Source organism: Oncorhynchus masou, chromosome 28 (assembly GCF_036934945.1).
Source record: "Oncorhynchus masou masou isolate Uvic2021 chromosome 28, UVic_Omas_1.1, whole genome shotgun sequence".
Lineage (NCBI taxonomy): Eukaryota > Metazoa > Chordata > Actinopteri > Salmoniformes > Salmonidae > Oncorhynchus > Oncorhynchus masou.
Genome location: NC_088239.1, coordinates 62,025,420 through 62,045,731, shown reverse-complemented (window position 1 = coordinate 62,045,731; position 20,312 = coordinate 62,025,420). Strand labels below are relative to the sequence as shown.

Genomic DNA, 20,312 nt, shown 5'->3' with positions numbered 1-20,312 from the left:
GATTGTTTTTTATAAGATAAGTTTAATGCTAGCTAGCAAGTTACCTTGGCTCCTTGCAGCCACAAGGTCCTTTTGATGCTGCACTCGCGTAACAGGCGGTCAACCTGCCACGCAGTCTCTCCGTGGCTTGTAATGTAATCGGCCATAACCGGCGTGCAAAAAGGCAGATTACCGATTGTTATGAAAATTTGAAATCGGCCCTAATTAATCGCCCATGCCGATTAATCGGTCGACCTCTAATCTCCACATGTGTGGTTAGCACGTGAAGCATGGAAGAGGAGGTGTGATGGTGTGGGGGTGCTTTGCTGGTGACACTGTCAGTGATGGTGTAGGGGCTGTTCTTTGGCAAAGTGGGTGGGGTTATATCCTTCCTGTTTGGCCCTGTCCGGGGGTGTCCTCGGATGGGGCCACAGTGTCTCCTGACCCCTCCTGTCTCAGTCTCCAGTATTTATGCTGCAGTAGTTTATGTGTCGGGGGGCTAGGGTCAGTTTGTTATATCTGGAGTACTTCTCCTGTCCTATTCGGTGTCCTGTGTGAATCTAAGTGTGCGTTCTCTAATTCTCTCCTTCTCTCTTTCTTTCTCTCTCTCTCTCGGAGGACCTGAGCCCTAGGACCATGCCCCAGGACTACCTGACATGATGACTCCTTGCTGTCCCCAGTCCACCTGGCCGTGCTGCTGCTCCAGTTTCAACTGTTCTGCCTTACTATTATTATTCGACCATGCTGGTCATTTATGAACATTTGAACATCTTGGCCATGTTCTGTTATAATCTCCACCCGGCACAGCCAGAAGAGGACTGGCCACCCCACATAGCCTTGTTCCTCTCTAGGTTTCTTCCTAGGTTTTGGCCTTTCTAGGGAGTTTTTCCTAGCCACCGTGCTTCTACACCTGCATTGCTTGCTGTTGGGGTTTTAGGCTGGGTTTCTATACAGCACTTTGAGATATCAGCTGATGTACGAAGGGCTATATAAATCAATTTGATTTGATTTGATTTATTTGGAATTCAAGGCACACTTAACCAGCATGGCTACCACAGCATTCTGTAGCGTTACACCATCCCATCTGGTTTGCGCTTAATTGGGAAATGACCCAAAACACACCTCTAGGCTATTTGACCAAGGATAGTGATGGAGTGCCGCATCAGATTATCTGGCCTCCACAATCACTGCAGAGTGAAGGAAAAGCAACCAACAAGGGCTCAGCATAGGTGGGAACTCCTTCAAGACTGTTGGAAAAGCATTCCTCATGAAGCTGGTTGAGAGAACGCCAAGAGTGTGCAAAGCTGTCAACAAGGCAAAAAGGGTGGCTACTTTGAAAAACTTAACACTTTTTTGGTTACTGCATGATTCCATGTGTTATTTCATAGTTTAGATTATTCTGCAATGTAGAAAATAGTAAAAATAAAGAAAACCCTGGAATGAGTAGGTTGTGACTGGTACTGTATAAGTGGCTGTTGGCCCTGTCAAAGGTCTGTGACTGACCAATGCCTCCTGCGAAGTTGGGGTACAGGTCGTCAGTGAAGAGGGGTTCTGGCAGCTCTCTGAAGTACAGCTTCAGAGTCCCAGCAATGGCGTTCACATCCATCTCACTCATCATCACAGACACGTCTTTGTTGTCTGTGGAAAAGATGGCAATGCTCAGAAAGACAGGTAGAAAGTATAGCCATGGCAACAGCGGATGGGGAGGTAGCCAGCCTCTGTTATTTCTGCCATTCACAAAAATACACTGCACCTCAGATCATTGGCAGTAATACATTGGCTGAGGACGCAACATGCCCCCCAAACTAAGCTGTACATGTCATAATCAGAGAAATCACCACACAGGAGTGCACACACACAAACGTCCCTACACACGCACACAAATACACAAAATGCTAACACTAGCACACCCAAACATAGGAATTAGTAAGCCTACACAAGAAAATAAACTGGGTTAAGCACCCAAACTTGACATATGGAAAATGTACCCATGATTCCCAACAATGGAGCACCGTAATCAGAAGTTGACCTAAGGGACAGAGCAGGGTAAGGCACATTGATTCTACAGTAGTCAGTCCAATAGACTTGAATTTGCAAGGGAGTGCACAGAGAGGTTAGCCTGATGGAACCGGTCTGATTGCGGCATTCATTCATAGTGGAGTTTGGAGTGTAACTGTTTGAGGTTGTGGACAGGTGTCTTTTATACTGATAACAAGTTCAAACAGGTGCCATTAATACAGGTAACGAGTGGAGGACAGAGGAGACTCTTAAAGAAGAAGTTACGGGTCTGTGAGAGCCAGAAATCTTGCTTGTTTGTAGGTGACCAAATCCTTATTTTCCACCATAATTTGCAAATAAATTCATTAAAAATCCTACAACGTGATTTTCTGGATTTTTTTTCTCTCATTTGCCTGTCATAGTTGAAGTGTACCTATGATGAAAATTACAGGCCTCTCATCTTTTTAAGTGGGAAAACTTGCACAATTGGTGGCTGACTAAATACTTTTTTGCCTTACTGTATCAAGGCTGGTTCCACCAAGCTACAGAAAGTCCACAGAGAGTATGCCATATGCTATACTGTAGCCTTTTCCCACTTCCAGGGCTTTATTAAGAGGGGGAGCCAGGGGGAAGTAAGGCCTTGGTACTCACTGGTGTCGAAGGCAGCCTTCAGGACCTGGATGTCTGTAGCCACCCCTGAGACTCGGTAGATGCCCACCTCCTCCATCCCCCTCCGCTCAATCTCCTCCAGACACTGTCTGACGATATAGGGCACCTTGGAGTGCTCCCGTCTGGCATGGGGAAACAGACACACAGACATGAATAGACAGTCAGACAAATAGACAGACATGAATAGACAGTCAGACAAATAGACAGACAGACATGAATAGACAGACAGACAGAGTCAGACAAATAGACAGACAGAGACAGACAGTCAGACAAATAGACAGAGACAGACAGACATGAATGGACAGTCAGACAAATAGACAGAGACAGTCAGACGAATGGACAGTCAGACAAATAGACAGACAGACAGAGACAGACAGACAGACAAACAGACAAACAGAGACAGACAGACCGACGACAGGAATAGCATACCATGCGGATATTTTTCTGTTGGATGCACAGTTGCACACTAATTGCATCTTTAAATGTAATAGTATCAAAAATATGTGAGCAATTATTAAAACAACAAAAAACATTCCCACTGACAATGAGGTGTACTGCTGGCTGTCGCTGCATTGTTGTAGTATGTGAACGCAAAATATAAACACACATTGACTTCATACTTCATCATGTTTATTATTATCACAACTACCGCTGTGTGTTTTGTTGTGAGTTCACGGACTACAGCGTGCAGGTCGAGCTGGCACTGGCCCGCAGCTCTGCAGTGATGTTTGTTCTCTGTTGGTGTTATTGGTGACATGCTGTCTCTCCAGCCTTAACTGGCCATGCTGTTTAACCTTATTAGTCCTCTCGTTACTAGCAATCCTCATTAGCATCACTCACCAACATTGGCAACAAACCTAACCTCAACTGCTCTCTCCCTCTCCCACACTCCCCTCTGTCTGTCTGTGTGCCCACTGCCCACTGTACCCAGAGCCTACTGCCCATAGTGACCGTGCCGCTGCTGCCAACCGCCCTGCGGAGCATGCTACCAGGCCATGCCAGGTGAGGCCAGGGGACAACTGAGGGACTGTCTGAGGATGGTTACACCGCCTGCCAGGTGTCTGCTCAGTGCCCCATGCCAAGGGCCATTAAGACAGTCTCTCCATAGATAGACACTACCAAAGTATGCATCACCAAAGTGTGCACCATAGGAACACTCAGAGTCTGTGTAGAGTAAAGTAGTAGCCACAACCAATACTACTTACAAGACCATAAAAGACCGCTCTGTATCTATCTAACTGCAGCAAAAGGGAGATCTAGTGGTGGAGGGGCAAACAAGGCAAAAAGGCACGTTAAGAGTAACATCATTGTTTATATTGATTTAGGACTCCACTCAAGATTCAAAGACTTACACAGTATATTCAGTATACATGAACTAGGTCAACCTGGGAGGTATTTCCCTCATTTACGCTAAGCAAGTGTAGTGTACAGGTCTGTATTAGTGTCTGGTATGATTCTAGACTAATTGTATGCCTAGGGCCTCAGAGCTTGTGTGTATTTTCCAGTAAGGACCCCCCCCTTCTGTAAAAACCAAACAAATCTCTCCTTTGTTGCTTGGCTATTGTCAGGCAGTGTCCCAAATGGCACCTTCCTCCTTACATAGTGTACTACCTTTGACCATGGCCCATAGCTCTCTGGTCAAAAGTGGTGCACTATATAGGGAGTAGGGTGCCATTTGGGGAACAAATCAGAGGTTTGCAAGATGCTTTGCCAGACTTTTTATGATCTCTTATCAGACTGAAGGGGAACAGATCAGTTCCTGACCAGGGCTGGTGCATGGGGGAGTGAGTGAGTCGTGACATGGAAATCTAGTTGGGATTATCTGGATTGAAAGGCTCACAATCGCCACAGGGGGCCCTGTCCGTCCCTCTACCTCCCTTCTCTCCTCCCTCCTCCTTTCCTCAGAGAGATTCTCTGGCTGTGTTACAGCAGGCTTTCTGCATGGTTACCATATACAGTTGAAGTCAGAAGTTTACATACACCTTAGCCAAATACATTTAAACTCAGTTTTTCACAATTCCTGACATTTAATCGTAGTAAGGCTAGTTAGGATCACCACTTTATTTTAAGAATGTGAAATGTCAGAATAATAGAAGAGAGAATGATTTATTTAAGCTTTTATTTCTTTCATCACATTCCCAGTGGGTCAGAAGTTTACATACACTCAATTAGCATTTGGTAGCATGACCTTTAAATTGTTTAACTTGGGTCAAACGTTTCGGGTAGCATTCCACAAGCTTCCCACAATAAGTTGGGTGAATTTAGGCCCATTCCTCCTGACAGAGCTGGTGTAACGGAGTCAGGTTTGTAGGCCTCCTTGCTCGCACACGCTTTACAGTTCTGCTCACAAATCTTCTATAGGATTGAGGTCAGGGCTTTGTGATGGCCACTCCAATACCTTGACTTTGTTGTCCTTAAGCCATTTTGCCACAACTTTGGAAGTATGTTTGGGGTCATTGTCCATTTGGAAGACCCATTTGCAACCAAGCTTTAACTTCCTGACTGATGTCTTGAGATGTTGCTTCAATATATCCACATAATTATCCTGCCTCATGATGCCATCTATTTTGTGAAGTGCACCAGTCCCTCCTGCAGCAAAGCACCCCCACAACATGATGCTGCCACACCCATGCTTCCCGGTTGGGATGGTGTTCTTCGGCTTGCAAGTCTCCCCCTTTTTCCTCCAAACATAACGATGGTCATTATGGCCAAACAGTTCTATTTTTGCTTCATCAGACCAGAGGACATTTCTCCAAAAAGTACAATCTTTGTCCCCATGTGCAGTTGCAAATGGTAGTCTGGCTTTTTTATGGTGGTTTTGGAGCAGTGGCTTCTTCCTTGCTGAGCGGCCTTTCAGGTTATATCGATATAGGACTCGTTTTACTGTGGATATAGATACTTTTGTACTGGTATCCTCCAGCATCTTCACAAGGTCCTTTGTTGTTCTGGGATTGATTTGCACCTTTCGCACCAAAGTACGTTCATCTCTAGGAGACAGAACGCGTCTCCTTCCTGAGCGGTATGACGGCTGCGTGGACCCATGGTGTTTATACTTGCGTACTATTGTTTGTACAGATGAACATGGTACCTTCAGGCGTTTGGAAATTGCTCCCAAGGATGAACCAAACTTGTGGAGGTCTACAATTTTTATTCTGAGGTCTTGGCTGATTTCTTTTGATTTTCCCATGATGTCAAGCAAAGAGGCACTGAGTTTGATGGTGGGCCTTGAAATACATCCACGGGTACACCAACAATTGGCTAATTGAAATCATTTGAGTCAATCAAAAGCGTCTAAAGCCATAACATTGTTTTCTGGAGTTTTCCAAGCTCTTTAAAGGCACAGTCAACTTAGTGTATGTAAACTTCTGACCCACTAGAATTGTGATACAGTGAATTATTATCGGTGAAATAATCTGTCTGTAAACAATTGTTGGAAAAATTACTTGTGTCATGCACAAAGTAGATGTCCTAACTGACTTGCCAAAACTATAGTTTGTTAACAAGACATTTGTGGAGTGGTTAAAAAACTAGTTTTAATGACTCCAACCTAAGTGTATGTAAACTTCCGACTTCAACTGTCGGTGGTCAGAGAGTGTGTTCAGGATATATTTATATGAGGGGAATATTGAACTCACTTGGTCACCGTGGAAATCTTGATTCCGAACACGCCCATGGGTTTCCGTGACGGCATCCTCTTCAGACTAAACTCTCGGCTGGTAAACTTCATAGAAAGCTTTACCTCCATCTGGAGCAATGGGAGAAAGGGTGAAATGACAGCTTAAACCAGTTTACAATGACAACAAATGGTAAGTTAGTAAAGATAAGAAGCAGATGAGTTAAGGATAAGTAACAACCAACATTTATAGGATCACATGGCATGGCACAAACACAGACTCCTCCTTTTAACGGTGCCGACACACTCACACACACACTCACCCCGGTCATGGGGATGACCGTTCTCTGCCAGTCCTTGCCTAGGAGCGTCTGGGGATCAAGCTGGCGGGAGCAAAACCAGATGGTTGGTTAGTACACCAATACACAGAGACACTAACAGACTCAAACACACATACAGACAAGAAAACACCAACATGAGGCTACCTTATAATGCATCATCAATGCACACACACGCACAAGCACACACACAGTTGCCAAATTCCCCTCCCCGTATATATTATTTGTTTCTGTCAAACTATTGAACATCAGTTGTCCTATCAGTAAGTGGGGTTACCATGCGTCTCAGCAGGGCACTGCGTACACACCTCCATGGCTTCGACCCCCCCACCCCCCCACCCCCAGTAGGTCGCCCCAGGCTGGAGACCTCCTGTCCCCTCTCCCTCTCCATAGTGCCCTCCACACTGTGTCTGGGCAACAGAGTGCAGGTCTTGCCTTGCATCCCATCTCCTCAACTACTTCACCTGTCATAGCTCTCTGTGCAGAGAGACTGACAAAGTCTCCAAACTAGTAAGATATTCTTTACCCATTTGGCTTCTGTCTAGTGTACATGTTCTGTGGTATGAGAGAGTTGGTGGTAGATGCTCCTATCAGGCCCATACTGCCCCTCTCATTCTTTTCTCCTCCTCTTTCTCTCTTTCTTTCTATCATTAACTCCGTCAGTAGAGCTGTAGTCTCAGTAGGTGTGTATCCTGTCTCTGTGTGTAGCCTAAAGGGCCCAGTCGATAATGATCTCCAGTGGTCCAGGAAAGCTGTTTCACCCAACACACACCTGCCACGCTCACTCTGAGGAGTGTGTGAGGATCACAAGCTAAAGTACGTCCTCATACACACAGGTGTGGATTGCACTACAGGACGACCGCTTGTTAATGCACCTCTCTCGGTCTCCTCCCCTCTCTTCTGCATTATCCCCCTCCTCCTTTTCCTCTCTCTCTCCTCCTCTCTTCTCTTTAGTTACAGCTAATCCCTATGCTTAAGTTAGTGTCGGTGTAGGCTGTAAAATGTACCATCCCCCCCATACCCCCCAGTGGCCTCCAGTGGCCCACAAGCCAAGCCTTGAGTAACCCTACCAACCCCTCTCTAAATAACCTTTTTGCCCGCTTTGAGGACAATACGTGCCACTGACACGGCCCACAACCAAAACATGCGGACTCTCCTTCACTGCAGCCGACGTGAGGAAAACATTTAAACGTGTTAACCCTCGCAAGGCTGCAGGCCCAGACGGCATACCCAGCCGCGCCCTCAGAGCATGCACAGACCAGCTGGCTGGTGTGTTTACGGACATATTCAATAAATCCCTATCCCAGTCTGTTGTTCCCAAATGCTTCAAGAGGGCCACCATTATTCCTGTTCCCAAGAAAGCTAAGGTAACTGAGCTAAATGACTACCGCCCCGTAGCACTCACTTCCGTCACCATGAAGTGCTTTGAGAGACTAGTCAAGGACCATATCACCTCCACCCTACCTGACACCCTAGACCCACTCCAATTTGCTTACCGCCCAAATAGGTCCACAGACGATGCAATCTCAACCACACTGCACACTGCCCTAACCCATCTGGACAAGAGGAATACCTATGTGAGAATGCTGTTCATCGACTACAGCTCGGCATTTAACACCATAGTGCCCTCCAAGCTCGTCATCAAGCTCGAGACCCTGGGTCTCGACCCCGCCATGTGCAACTGGGAACTGGACTTCCTGACGGGCCGCCCCCAGGTGGTGAGGGTAGGCAACAAAATCTCCACCCCGCTGATCCTCAACACTGGGGCCCCACAAGGTTGCATTCTGAGCCCTCTCCTGTACTCCCTGTTCACCCACGACTGCGTGGCCATTACCACCTCCAACTCAATCATCAAGTTTGCGGACGACACAACAGTGGTAGGCTTGATTACCAACAACGACGAGACAGCCTACAGGGAGGAGGTGAGGGCCCTCAGAGTGTGGTGTCAGGAAAATAACCTCACACTCAACGTCAACAAAACTAAGGAGATAATTGTGGACTTCAGGAAACAGCAGAGGGAACACCCCCCTATCCACGTCGATGGAACAGTAGTGGAGAGGGTAGTAAATTTTAAGTTCCTCGGCGTACACATCACAGACAAACTGAATTGGTCCACCCACACAGACAGCATCGTGAAGAAGGCGCAGCAGCACCTCTTCAACCTCAGGAGGCTGAAGAAATTTGGCTTGTCACCAAAAGCACTCACAAACTTCTACAGATGCACAATCGAGAGCATCCTGTCGGGCTGTATCACCGCCTGGTACGGCAACTGCTCCGCCCACAACCGTAAGGCTCTCCAGAGGGTAGTGAGGTCTGCACAACGCATCACCGGGGGCAAACTACCTGCCCTCCAGGACACCTACACCACCCGATGTCACAGGAAGGCCATTAAGATCATCAAGGACAACAACCACCTGAGCCACTGCCTGTTCACCCCGCTATCATCCAGAAGGCGAGGTCAGTACAGGTGCATCAAAGCTGGGACCGAGAGACTGAAAAACAGCTTCTATCTCAAGGCCATCAGACTGTTTAACAGCCACCACTAACATTGAGTGGCTGCTGCCAACACACTGACTCAACTCCAGTCACTTTAATAATGGGAATTGATGGGAAATGATGTAGATATATCACTAGCCACTTTAAACAATGCTACCTAATATAATGTTTACATACCCTACATTATTCATCTCATTAGTATACGTATATACTGTACTCTATATCATCGACTGCATCTTCATGTAATACATGTATCACTAGCCACTTTAACTAAGCCACTTTGTTTACATACTCATCTCATATGTATATACTGTACTCAATACCATCTAATGTATCTTGCCTATGCCGCTCTGTACCATCACTCATTCATATATCTTTATGTACATATTCTTTATCCCCTTACACTTGTGTCTATAAAGTAGTCGTTTTGGAATTGTTAGCTAGATTACTTGTTGGTTATTAATGCATTGTCGGAACTAGAAGCACAAGCATTTCGCTACACTCGCATTAACATCTGCTAACCATGTGTATGTGACAAATAAAATTTGATTTCAATGGGTGTCCCCCGCCCCCCACTACACCCTGCCTAGCGAGCCCAGCCCAGTGTGCCAAATTCCCACCCTCTGTATGTGTGTTTGGAAGAAAAGTTCATCTGAATCATCAGCTGGGGCTTTCATACAAAGCTGCTCAGCTTTGGCAACATGGCCGACTGCTGTGTGTGTGTGTGTGTGTGTGAACCACCGGGGGACTTAGTCTCTCTCCATCATTATGAAGCTATGTATTAGAAGACTACTGAGCAACATAGCACATACATCAGAGGATGAGAGAACACAGTGATCCATAAGCAAACACATGGTACAGTATGTACAGACTGGGCTAGGGGATGATTTTGTGTTGATGAGCATTCACACAGTTTGATGACACATTTTTGAACCACCATTACAGTTGGCATGGCAATTATCAGTTACCATGGTAACCACTAGAGGGGATCTATATCCACATCTAAGCAGTAAGTATTTCAAGTCTTCATCTTGTTGTATTCGGTGCACGTGACAAATACAATTTGGTTTGATTGATTTTGACAAACCAGAGAAGAACTCACTATCTGTCTCCAGCCACTTCTCTAGGGTATAGTTTCCCCCTAGATACAGATCCAGGATCAGCTACATCTTCGCCAACATTAACACCTTGTGAAATTGCAAAACTTAACTCGTTTTTGGGGGCAACTACACCCTACAAGACTGCCCCTGGCCGGATAACTGTGTCTTATTGGACATCACTGAATACGGAAAGGTTTACACACACACACACCTGTCCAAATGGGGGGGGGGGGGGGGGGTAGGGAACAGTACACCCCCTCCCAGGACATGGACCAGATCAAAGCAGAGGCTCCATGGCTCTGATACTGTCACGCCCTGACCTTAGTTTGCTTTGCATATTTCTATGTTTTGTTTGGTAAGGGTGTGATCTGAGTGGGCATTCTATGTTGTATGTCTAGTTTCTGTTTCTGTGTTTGGCCTGATATGGTTCTCAATCAGAGGCAGGTGTTAGTCGTTGTCTCTGATTGGGAACCATATTTAGGTAGCCTGTTTTGTCATTGTGGGTTGTGGGTGATTGTCTATGTGTAGTGTTGTTTTGTTTATTAGTGTCATTTTGTTGTTTTGTACAGTTTACTTTGTGTTTTCATCATCCATTAAAATGAGGCATTCACACCACGCTGCGCTTTGGTCTGCTTCTGACGACAACCGTGACAGATACACTAACCAATGTCTTTATTCACCTGCCTTCTTTGAAACATGAAGGTCTATGTACAAAAATCCTACCAGGCCCTATCCAGCATTCCATCCCTCACTACCCACATGCAAAAAGAGACGTGAATGCACACACACACCAGATCTGGTTACCCTTGGGACAGACTCATAGGCACATAATATTTACAGATAGAACACATTATTTATGGACCCTGACTCAACCACAGTCAAGATGGGCTGATAATGTACCCTCTAACATACACTCTCAAAGCAAAAAACGAAATAAATTAAAGCAAAGAAGAGCAGTTCACTCAACTCATAGCTCCTGATCATGACCCAATCCATGTGTTGTCCCCGGTCTCTCTACAGCTTTTCACGGGTTATTGGCTCAACTATCTGGTTCTGAAGCTCAGTTGGGTTATGACTAGAGCTAGTCAGGGCTATTTACCTATTGGATGCCTTTTTGCAGGTTCTAAGTCAATTTACACATCTAATCACTATAGACAGTCTATCCTACTACTCACATAATTAGCTAATTCATTAATTAAATCAGCTGAGCACTCAGCAGTGATTAGTCCACATCTAGGACATTCAGACCACAATCTCACCACACTGCCATAACCATAACGTCATCAGGCTGTTACTATGGTGACATAACAGCGTGAAGGTGATGACGTACCGTGATCTGTCCTTTGCCGATGATGCGGTCGGTGCTGTCTCCGTCCTCTTTGTTCTGCTTGGTCTTGTTGTAGCTCTTCTCATAACACAGCAGCCTCAGGGTCTGAGAGCCCTCCAGGTCTATCTCAAACTCCTGGAGCAGAGACAGAGAAAGAGACAGAGACACACACAGAGAGAGAGAGAAACAAAGAGAGAGAGAGAGAGAGACAGAGAGAGACAGAAAGAGAGAGAGATACAGAGAGAGACAGAAAGAGAGATAGACAGAAAGAGACAGAGAAACAAAGAGAGAGAGAGAGACAGAGAGAGAGACAGAAAGAGAGAGACAGAAAGAGAGAGAGAGAGACAGAGAGACAGAAAGAGAGAGACAGAGAGACAGAGAGACAGAGAGACAGAGAGACAGAGAGACAGAGAGACAGAGAGAGAGACAGAAAGAGAGAGAGTGAGAAACAGAAAGAGAAAGACAGAGAGAATGAAAGAGAGAGAAAGAGAAAAAAACTGACACGTTATGAGAGAAAATGCCACAGAAACCACAGACTGCCTAAAGTATCTTAACAGTCATTTCTCAAAGGACCAATGTAAAGCATTAGGAGTTTCAGGACTGGTGAGGATGATGCCCATCTACTGTGGGACTCAAATAAGAGAGCAGACGGAGGCAGAAATGCAGCTTTTAGTCTTTATACGGCTTTCAATGAGGATGGCATGAAAGTCTCTTCCAAAAGATGCTCAATAAGGTTGATCTGTACACTCTTAGAAAACTCTTCGGTTGTCCCCATAGGAGAACACTTTTTGGTTCCATGGAACCCAATAGGGTTCTACCTGGAATCAAAAAGGGTTCTTCAAAGGTTTCTCCTATGGGGACAGCCGAAGAACCCTTTTAGGTTCTAGATAGCACCTTTTTTCTAAGAGTGTACACGTTATCAGTTAAGTGCTGTAAATGTGAACGTATTTTCAACAGCAGACAGCACAGCTGACGGAGATTCCCGTTAGTTATGTAAAAGAAAACATATGTTTCCCACACGGTTAGGGGCCACAACACATTCCATTAACATTTCCACAGACATGAGTCATCATCAGAAGCTCCTCATTAGCTAACACTATTTCCACTTTGTTGAGCAATGTAATTTAGCAGCAGAAGCAGCAGCAGTTCCTTGGGCCTGATGGAAAATTCCTGCTGCAGATAAACAAATTCACCAATTGTGTTTTAAAACTGTTGTGTGCACTCTCATAGCTCTCATGACGCACAAGCACTTTGTGTTTGGCTCTGACATCCAGCACCGTAATACGTGACGACGTTGTGTGGGTGTGTTTATGTGCTCTCTGCCGTTACCTCCTTACTGAAGAGTCCATACAGCTTTCTCATTAAGACACTACTACATCACAACACCAGATGTCTTGGTCTTGGTAGTACCCAGAAAATGCAGATACTGTACTCTGCATATGTCTGGTAATACCAGTACAAGTTCTTACCTCGTTCCATTTGGGCTCTGTGGTATAGCGATACACCCGCGTCTTGGCTTTGTTCGCAAAGTAGCCAAAGGAGTCCACCTCTAACGTGCAGTACAGATCTGAGAGGAGAAGAGGAGATACAGTTACAGTTTTGAAGTTTACATGCACCTGAGCCAAATATATTTAAACTCAGTTTTTTCCTGACATTTATACCCAGTAAAAATTCCCTGTCTTAGGTCAGTTAGGATCACCACTTTATTTTAAGAATGTGAAATGTCAGAATAATAGAAGAGAGAATGATTTATTTAAGCTTGTATTTCTTTCATCACATTCCCAGTGGGTCAGAAGTTTACATACACTCAATTAGTATTTGGTAGCATGGCCTTTAAATTGTTTAACTTGGGTCAAACGTTTCGGGTGGCCTTCCACAAGCTTCCCACAATAAGTTGGGTGAATTTAGGCCCATTCCTCCTGACAGAGCTGGTGTAACGGAGTCAGGCTTGTAAGGCCTCCTTGCTCGCACACGCTTGTTCAGTTCTGCTCACACATTTTCTATAGGATTGAGGTCAGGGCTTTGTGATGGCCACTCCAATACCTTGACTTTGTTGTCCTTAAGCCATTTTGCCACAACTTTGGAAGTATGCTTGGGGTCATTGTCCATTTGGAAGACCCATTTGCAACCAAGCTTTAACTTGACTGATGTCTTGAGATGTTGCTTCAATATATCCACATAATTATCCTGCCTCATGATGCCATCTATTTTGTGAAGTGCACCAGTCCCTCCTGCAGCAAAGCACCCCCATAACATGCTGCTGACACCCCCATGCTTCACGGTTGGGATGGTGTTCTTCTGCTTGCAAGCCTCCCCCTTTTTCCTCCAAACATAACGATGGTCATTATGGCCAAACAGTTCTATTTTTTTTCATCAGACCAGAGGACATTTCTCCAAAAAAGTGCCATCTTTGTCCCCATGTGCAGTTACAAACCGTAGTCTGGCCTTTTTATGGCGGTTTTGGAGCAGTGGCTTCTTCCTTGCTGAGTGGCCTTTCAGGTTATGTCGTTATAGGACTGGTTTTACTGTGGATATAGATACTTTTGTACTGGTTTCCTCCAGCATCTTCACAAGGTCCATTGCTGTTCTGGTATTGACCTTTCGCACCAAGGTACGTTCATCTCTAGGAGACAGAACGGGTCTCCTTCCTGAGTGGTATGACGGCTGCGTGGTCCCATGGTGTTTATACTTGCATACTATTGTTTGTACAGATGAACGCGGTACCTTCAGGCTTTTGGAAATTGCTCCCAAGGATGAACCAGACTTGCGGAGGTCTACAATTTTGTTTCTGAGATCCTGGCTGATTTCTTTTGATTTTCCCATCATGTCAAGTAAAGAGGCACTGAGTTTGAAGGTAGGTCTTGAAATACATCAACAGGTACACCTCCAATTGACTCAAATTATGTCAATTAGCCTATCACAAGCTTCTAATGCCATGACATCATTTAAAGGCACAGCTGTTTAAAGGCACAGTCAACTTAGTGTATGTAATCTTCTGACCCACTGGAATTGTGATACAGTGAATTATAAATTACATAATCTGCCTAAACAATTGTTGGAAAAATTACTTGTGTCATGCACAAAGTAGATGTCCTAACCGACTTGCCAAAACTATAGTTTGTTAACAAGAAATTTGTGGAGTTGTTGAAAAACTAGTTTCAATGACTCCAACCTAAGTGTATGTAAACATCCGACTTCAACTGTAGATTCACCCAAAAGACTACGAATAGTAGTGGTCTCTATGACAATACAACACAAAATTAAATAAAACAGTAGAATGGACATTGGCATCCTAGCAACAAAACAATCTGCCATTTTGGTAGGGAAAACTTCTCTATGTGATCTTAATATGATACCCTCTTTAAATGAACTGTCATAAACGTAAAACATACTACTGTTGATGAGAACAATTTTATAACAATGCTATTACAAAATCACATGAAATATATGTTGAAGTGACCTCTAACAAATTATATGACATTCACCAGAACAGTTTTACAGAACAGCTGTGGCCCCTGTAAGCTTAGCGTAAGGGTGTCTCAAATTACACCCTAATTCCCTATATAGTGCACTACTTTGACCAGAGTAGTGCACTATAAAGGGAATAGCGTGCCATTTGGGGCGCAGAATAATGCCTGTGTTATTACTCCTGTAAAGTATGTACAGTGTAGAGGCACTTCTCGGTGGAGGGTCACTCACTCAAGCTCTGTTTGAGGCCCGATGCAGAGTGGACGATTACATTCAGGAATCCATGGAGGCCAGGGGATTCATCCTCTGGAAAAACACAAGGAAGAGAGATGAAGGCTTAGAGAGGAATGGAAGATACAGGTAAACTAAAGGAAACACTTGAGTAAATGAGGGATACAATGTATTCTGAACGCAGGTGCTGAGTTAATTCAGCAATTAACATGGCATCATGCTCAGGGGTCATGTATAAAATGCCCAGTTGCCCATTATTTTGACATCCATGGCTAGAAGAAGAGATCTCAGTGCCTTTGAAAGGGAGTATAGGGGGTTTAAATGGTGTGTGTCTCAGTCACCAGATCTGAACACAAATGTCACGTTCGTCGTATAGAGGAGACCAAAGTGCAGCGTGATTAGAATACATTCTTCTTTTAATGAACGAAGAACACAACAAACTATACAAAACAAATGTGCCGCTATAAACATCAAGTGCTGACACAGGAAACTATACATAGACTATAACCCACAAACTATCCAACGCATATGGCTACCTAAATATGGTCCCCAATCAGAGACAACAATAAACTGCTGCCTCTGATTGAGAACCAAACTAGGCAACCATAGACATAAAAACCCCTAGACTGGAAAACTCCATAAACATACAAAAACCCTAGATAGGGTAAAAACACATATATCACCCTCGTCACACCCTGACCTAACCAAAGTAATAAAGAAAACAAAGATAACTAAGGTCAGGGCGTGACAACATATGGGAGATTCTGGAGCAGCGCCTGAAACTGCGTTTTTCATCACCATCAAGAAAACACCACATTGTGGAATTTCTCATGGAAGAATGGTGTTTCATCCCCCCAACAAAGTTCCAGACACTTGTAGAATGCCAAGTGACATTGAAGCTGTTCTGGTGTCTCAACACCCTATTAAGACACTTTATGTTGGCGTTTCCTATATTTTGTCAGTGGCAATTACCTGTAGATCCATGTTAACATTGGAATGCTGAATGAAACTATAAAGATCCCAAAATAACTATATTTTCTTCACTCTAGAAACTAAACTACACCACGAAACAAAGACAAATGAGATAAAGAACAATAGCAAAATGCTTTGGAACACCTTCAATGACATTATGGGCCAAAAGGCAAACTCAGGTCTATCATTAAATCAGATGGCTCATTCATCACAAAACCCACTGATATTGCCAACTACTTTAATGTGTTTTTCATTGGCAAGATTAGCAAACTTAGGCATGGCATGCCAGCAACAAACACTGACACTACACATAGTACACAAGTATATCTGACCAAATTATGAAAGACAAGCATTGTCATTTTGAATTCTGTAAAGTGAGTGTGGAAGAAGTGAAAAAATGATTGTCGTCAGTCAACAATGATAAGCCACCGGGGTCTGACAACATGGTTGGAAAATGACTGAGGATAATAGTGGATGATATTGCCACTCCAGTTTGCCATATTTTCAATCTAAAAGTGTGTTCCCTCAGGCCTGGAGGGAAGCTAAAGTCATTCCACTACCCAAGAATAGTAAAGCACCATTTACTGGCTCAAATAGCCGACCAATCAGCCTGGTACCAACCCTTAGTAAACTCCTGGAAAAAATGGTGTTTAACCGGATACAATGCTATTTTACAGTAAACAAATTGACAAAAGTACTTCAGCACGCTTATAGGGAAGGTCATTCAACAAGCACAGCACTTACACAGATGACTGATGATTAGCTGAGAGAAATTGATGATAAAAAGATTGTGGGAGCTGTTTTGTTAGACATAAGTGCGGATTTTGACATTATCGATCATAGTCTGCTGCTGGAAAAACATATTGGATAAAGAGTTACCTGTATAACAGAACACAGAGGGTGATCTTTAATGGAAGCCTCTCCAACATAATCCAGGTAGAATCAAGAATTTCCCAGGGCAGCTGTCTAGGACCCTTACTTTTTTCAATCTTTACTAATGACATTCTACTGGCCTTGAGTAAAGCCAGTGTGTCTACGTATGTGGATGACTCAACACTAGACACATCAGCTACAACAGTGAGTAAAAACACTTAAAGAGCTGCAGTTAGTTTCAGAATGGGTGGCAAGGAATAAGTTAGTCCTAAATATTTCATAAACTAAAAACATTGTATTTTGGACAAAATATTCAATAAACCATAAACCTCAACTAAATATTGTAATACATTATGTAGAAATTGAGCAAGTTGAGGTGACTAAACTGCTTGAGTAACCCTGGATTGTAAACTGTCATGGTCAAAACATATTGATACAACAGTAGCTAAAATGGAGAGAAGTCTGTCCATAATAAAGCCCTGCTCTACCTTCTTAACAGCACTATCAAGAAGGCAGGTCCTACAAGCTCTAGTTTTCTCGCACCTGGACTACTGTTCAGTCGTGTGGTCAGGTGCCACAAAGAGGGACTTTGGAAAATTACAATTGGCTCAATTGTACGGCTGGCGCTTAAATTTACACCGAGAGCTAACATTAATAATATAATATGCATGTAAATCTCTCATGGCTCAAATTGGACGAGAGATTAACTAAGAGCACACAACTCGGACACCCATAAATACCCCACAAGACATGCCACCAAAGGTCCCTTCACAATCCCCAAGTCCAAAACAGATTATGGGAGGCGCACAGTAACTCTATTCTATCAGGTAATTGATCTAAGCAGTAGAATCAGATTAATAAAACCGGTAAAAATACACCTTCGGCCTCCCGAGTGGCGCAGTGGTCTAAGGCACTGCATCGCAGTGTTAGCTGTGCCACTAGAGATCCTGGTTTGAGTCCAGGCTGTCGCAGCCAGCCGCGACCGGGAGACCCATGGGGTGGCGCACTATTGGCCCAGTGACGTCCGGGTTTGGGGAGGGTTTGGCCGGCAGGGATGTTCTTGTCCCATCGCGCTCTAGTGACTCCTGTGGTGGGCCGGGCGCAATGGACTCTGACACGGTCGCCAGGTGTACGGTGTTTCCTCCGACACATTGGTGCGGCTGGATTCAGGGTTAAGCGGGCATTGTGTCAAGAAGCAGTGCGGCTTGGTTGGGTCGTGTTTCGGGGGACGCGCGGCTCTCAATCTTCGCCTCTCCTGAGTCCGTACAGGAGTTTCAGCGATGAGACAAGACTAACTACCAATTGGATACCATGAAATTGGGGAGAAAAAGGGGTAAAAAAATTATTAAAAAATCTATACACCTTATGGAACAGTGGGGGCTGTGAAGAGACACACACACAGGCACAGACACATGTACACATGATAAGACAAACACTCTACACACACGTACACATGGATATTGTATTGTAAATATGTGATAGTAGAGTAGTGGCTTGAGGGAACACACTAAATGTGTTGTGACAAGTGTTTTACACTGTATAGGAAGAGTAGTGGGGATCCTTAATAAATATAATTACAGACTAAGATAAAAAAGAGACCAAGAACTACAAACATGTACAAACTGCAAACTGTTCTGACAACCATAACTTCATTTTGTTCCTATTTGTCTTTGGATACGGTCTTTCTCCACTTCAGAGCACATAGTTGATACATCTGACAGAAAAACTCTGGGCCAGAAGTCAGAGCAGAACATTGAATAACATCTGGTACCTTGGCCTTCTTTGTTGATGGTGAGTGGAATGTGGTGAACAGTCTGCAGCTTCACACACGAGTTGGTCAACATCTGTAGCTCCATGGAGGTCAGGGAGAAGCTCTTGAAGCCTGGGAGAGGGACCATACAAACACAGGGTCAGAGTTCAGGGGTCATAGTCACCCACACAGTATGTCACAGTACAGTGTGTATGTTAATGCTGCATGTGAGCAAGTGTGTATGTTAATGCTGCATGTGAGCAAATATTAGTGGTTTCAATTGGCTGGTTCAATTTACACAATGGATTACAGGTCAGATTATTGGGCATCTTCTATCATCTAACCTGAGCTAATGGCTGCTCCTTACTCAAAAACTCATTGCCTACAGAGTGATACTGAAGAGATTTAGTCACAGTAGAATACTGAGGACCACCTACATTTCTTCTGCTGTTCCTGGATCGTCTCCTTCCACTCAGCGCGCTCGTAGTCTGATGACATCAGAAACATGTAACCCTGAAACACAGCACACACTTAGATACAATACAATCATATACAGCCTATCAAAGATGATGATGGCGATTGTAATGATGTAGAGGGTGATAGTCATGGTGATGATAGCTTGTTGTTGATGATGATGAGGGTGATGAAGAGGAAGACAGGGGTTCACCTTGCCGTTCCTGTTGTGTACTCTGAGGGCCATACTGGGGGAGGTGAGCAGCAGAAGAGACTCCTGCTCCGACAGCTTCTTCCTCAACCTGTCAATCACCTTCGACCCTTTGTTGGCTCGCTAGATAGAAGAAAATACATGTGTCAAAGGACCTATCAACTACATTTACATACTATGGTATGTGTGTGTGTGCGTATGCATGCATGCGTGCGTGTGAGTCTGTGTGTGTGTGTACACTGTCTGTGACATACCTTCTCTCTCTGGATCTCACTCTTGATGTGAGAGATCTTGACCTTCATGGTGTCCAGCTCCTCGTCAGGCACCTGGGGGATGGGCAGAGGCTCAGACTCATCTGCGTTCTGGAAGGTTAGGTCTGACAGAGGGATGTACCACTTGGAATCATACTGCTGACTCTTCCTGCAGAGAGGGAGGGATGGAGATAAAGATAGAGTGAGTGAGAGAAAGAGAGAGAAAGAGAGAGAGAGAGAGAGAGAGAGGAAGTGATATGATTAGAAATCCTAGCATCTTGAAGACAGACATGTCCTGGAATATGTTAGAAGAAAAGAAGAGTTGAACATAGACAGAACGATGGGAAGACTATTTTACCCTCCGATCTGTTTCTTGAGCTTGGCGCAGAGCAGCAGGTCGGTGAAGAGGAAAACATGGCGGAGCTTCCTGGTTCCCTCCACCAGCTCCACCATGAAGCTGTCCTTCAGCAGCTGGCGGTTCTACGAGACCACACAATCAGCCATCAGATCAATCTATACATCAGCTGATCAAACAATACGATACACTTCCATATTCTGTATTGGTTAAGACATTGTGTGTGTG

At 44.4% G+C, this 20,312-nt stretch overlaps 1 protein-coding gene across 1 annotated transcript in view; it reads right to left on the bottom strand.

Moving 5' to 3' along the window:
- Window positions 1–20,312, bottom strand: part of LOC135518023 (breakpoint cluster region protein-like) — a 143,272-nt gene that overhangs the window by 7,971 nt on the left and 114,989 nt on the right. Inside the window, exons 9-20 of the mRNA XM_064942846.1 lie at window positions 20,088–20,209; window positions 19,733–19,898; window positions 19,482–19,601; window positions 19,252–19,327; window positions 18,836–18,946; window positions 15,220–15,294; window positions 12,990–13,087; window positions 11,524–11,655; window positions 6,583–6,642; window positions 6,282–6,391; window positions 2,629–2,768; window positions 1,483–1,617 (exon numbers count right to left, since the gene is read on the bottom strand). Of these exons, the coding sequence (XP_064798918.1) occupies window positions 1,483–1,617; window positions 2,629–2,768; window positions 6,282–6,391; window positions 6,583–6,642; window positions 11,524–11,655; window positions 12,990–13,087; window positions 15,220–15,294; window positions 18,836–18,946; window positions 19,252–19,327; window positions 19,482–19,601; window positions 19,733–19,898; window positions 20,088–20,209 (1,345 nt within the window). The remainder of the gene's footprint in view (window positions 1–1,482; window positions 1,618–2,628; window positions 2,769–6,281; window positions 6,392–6,582; window positions 6,643–11,523; window positions 11,656–12,989; window positions 13,088–15,219; window positions 15,295–18,835; window positions 18,947–19,251; window positions 19,328–19,481; window positions 19,602–19,732; window positions 19,899–20,087; window positions 20,210–20,312) is intronic.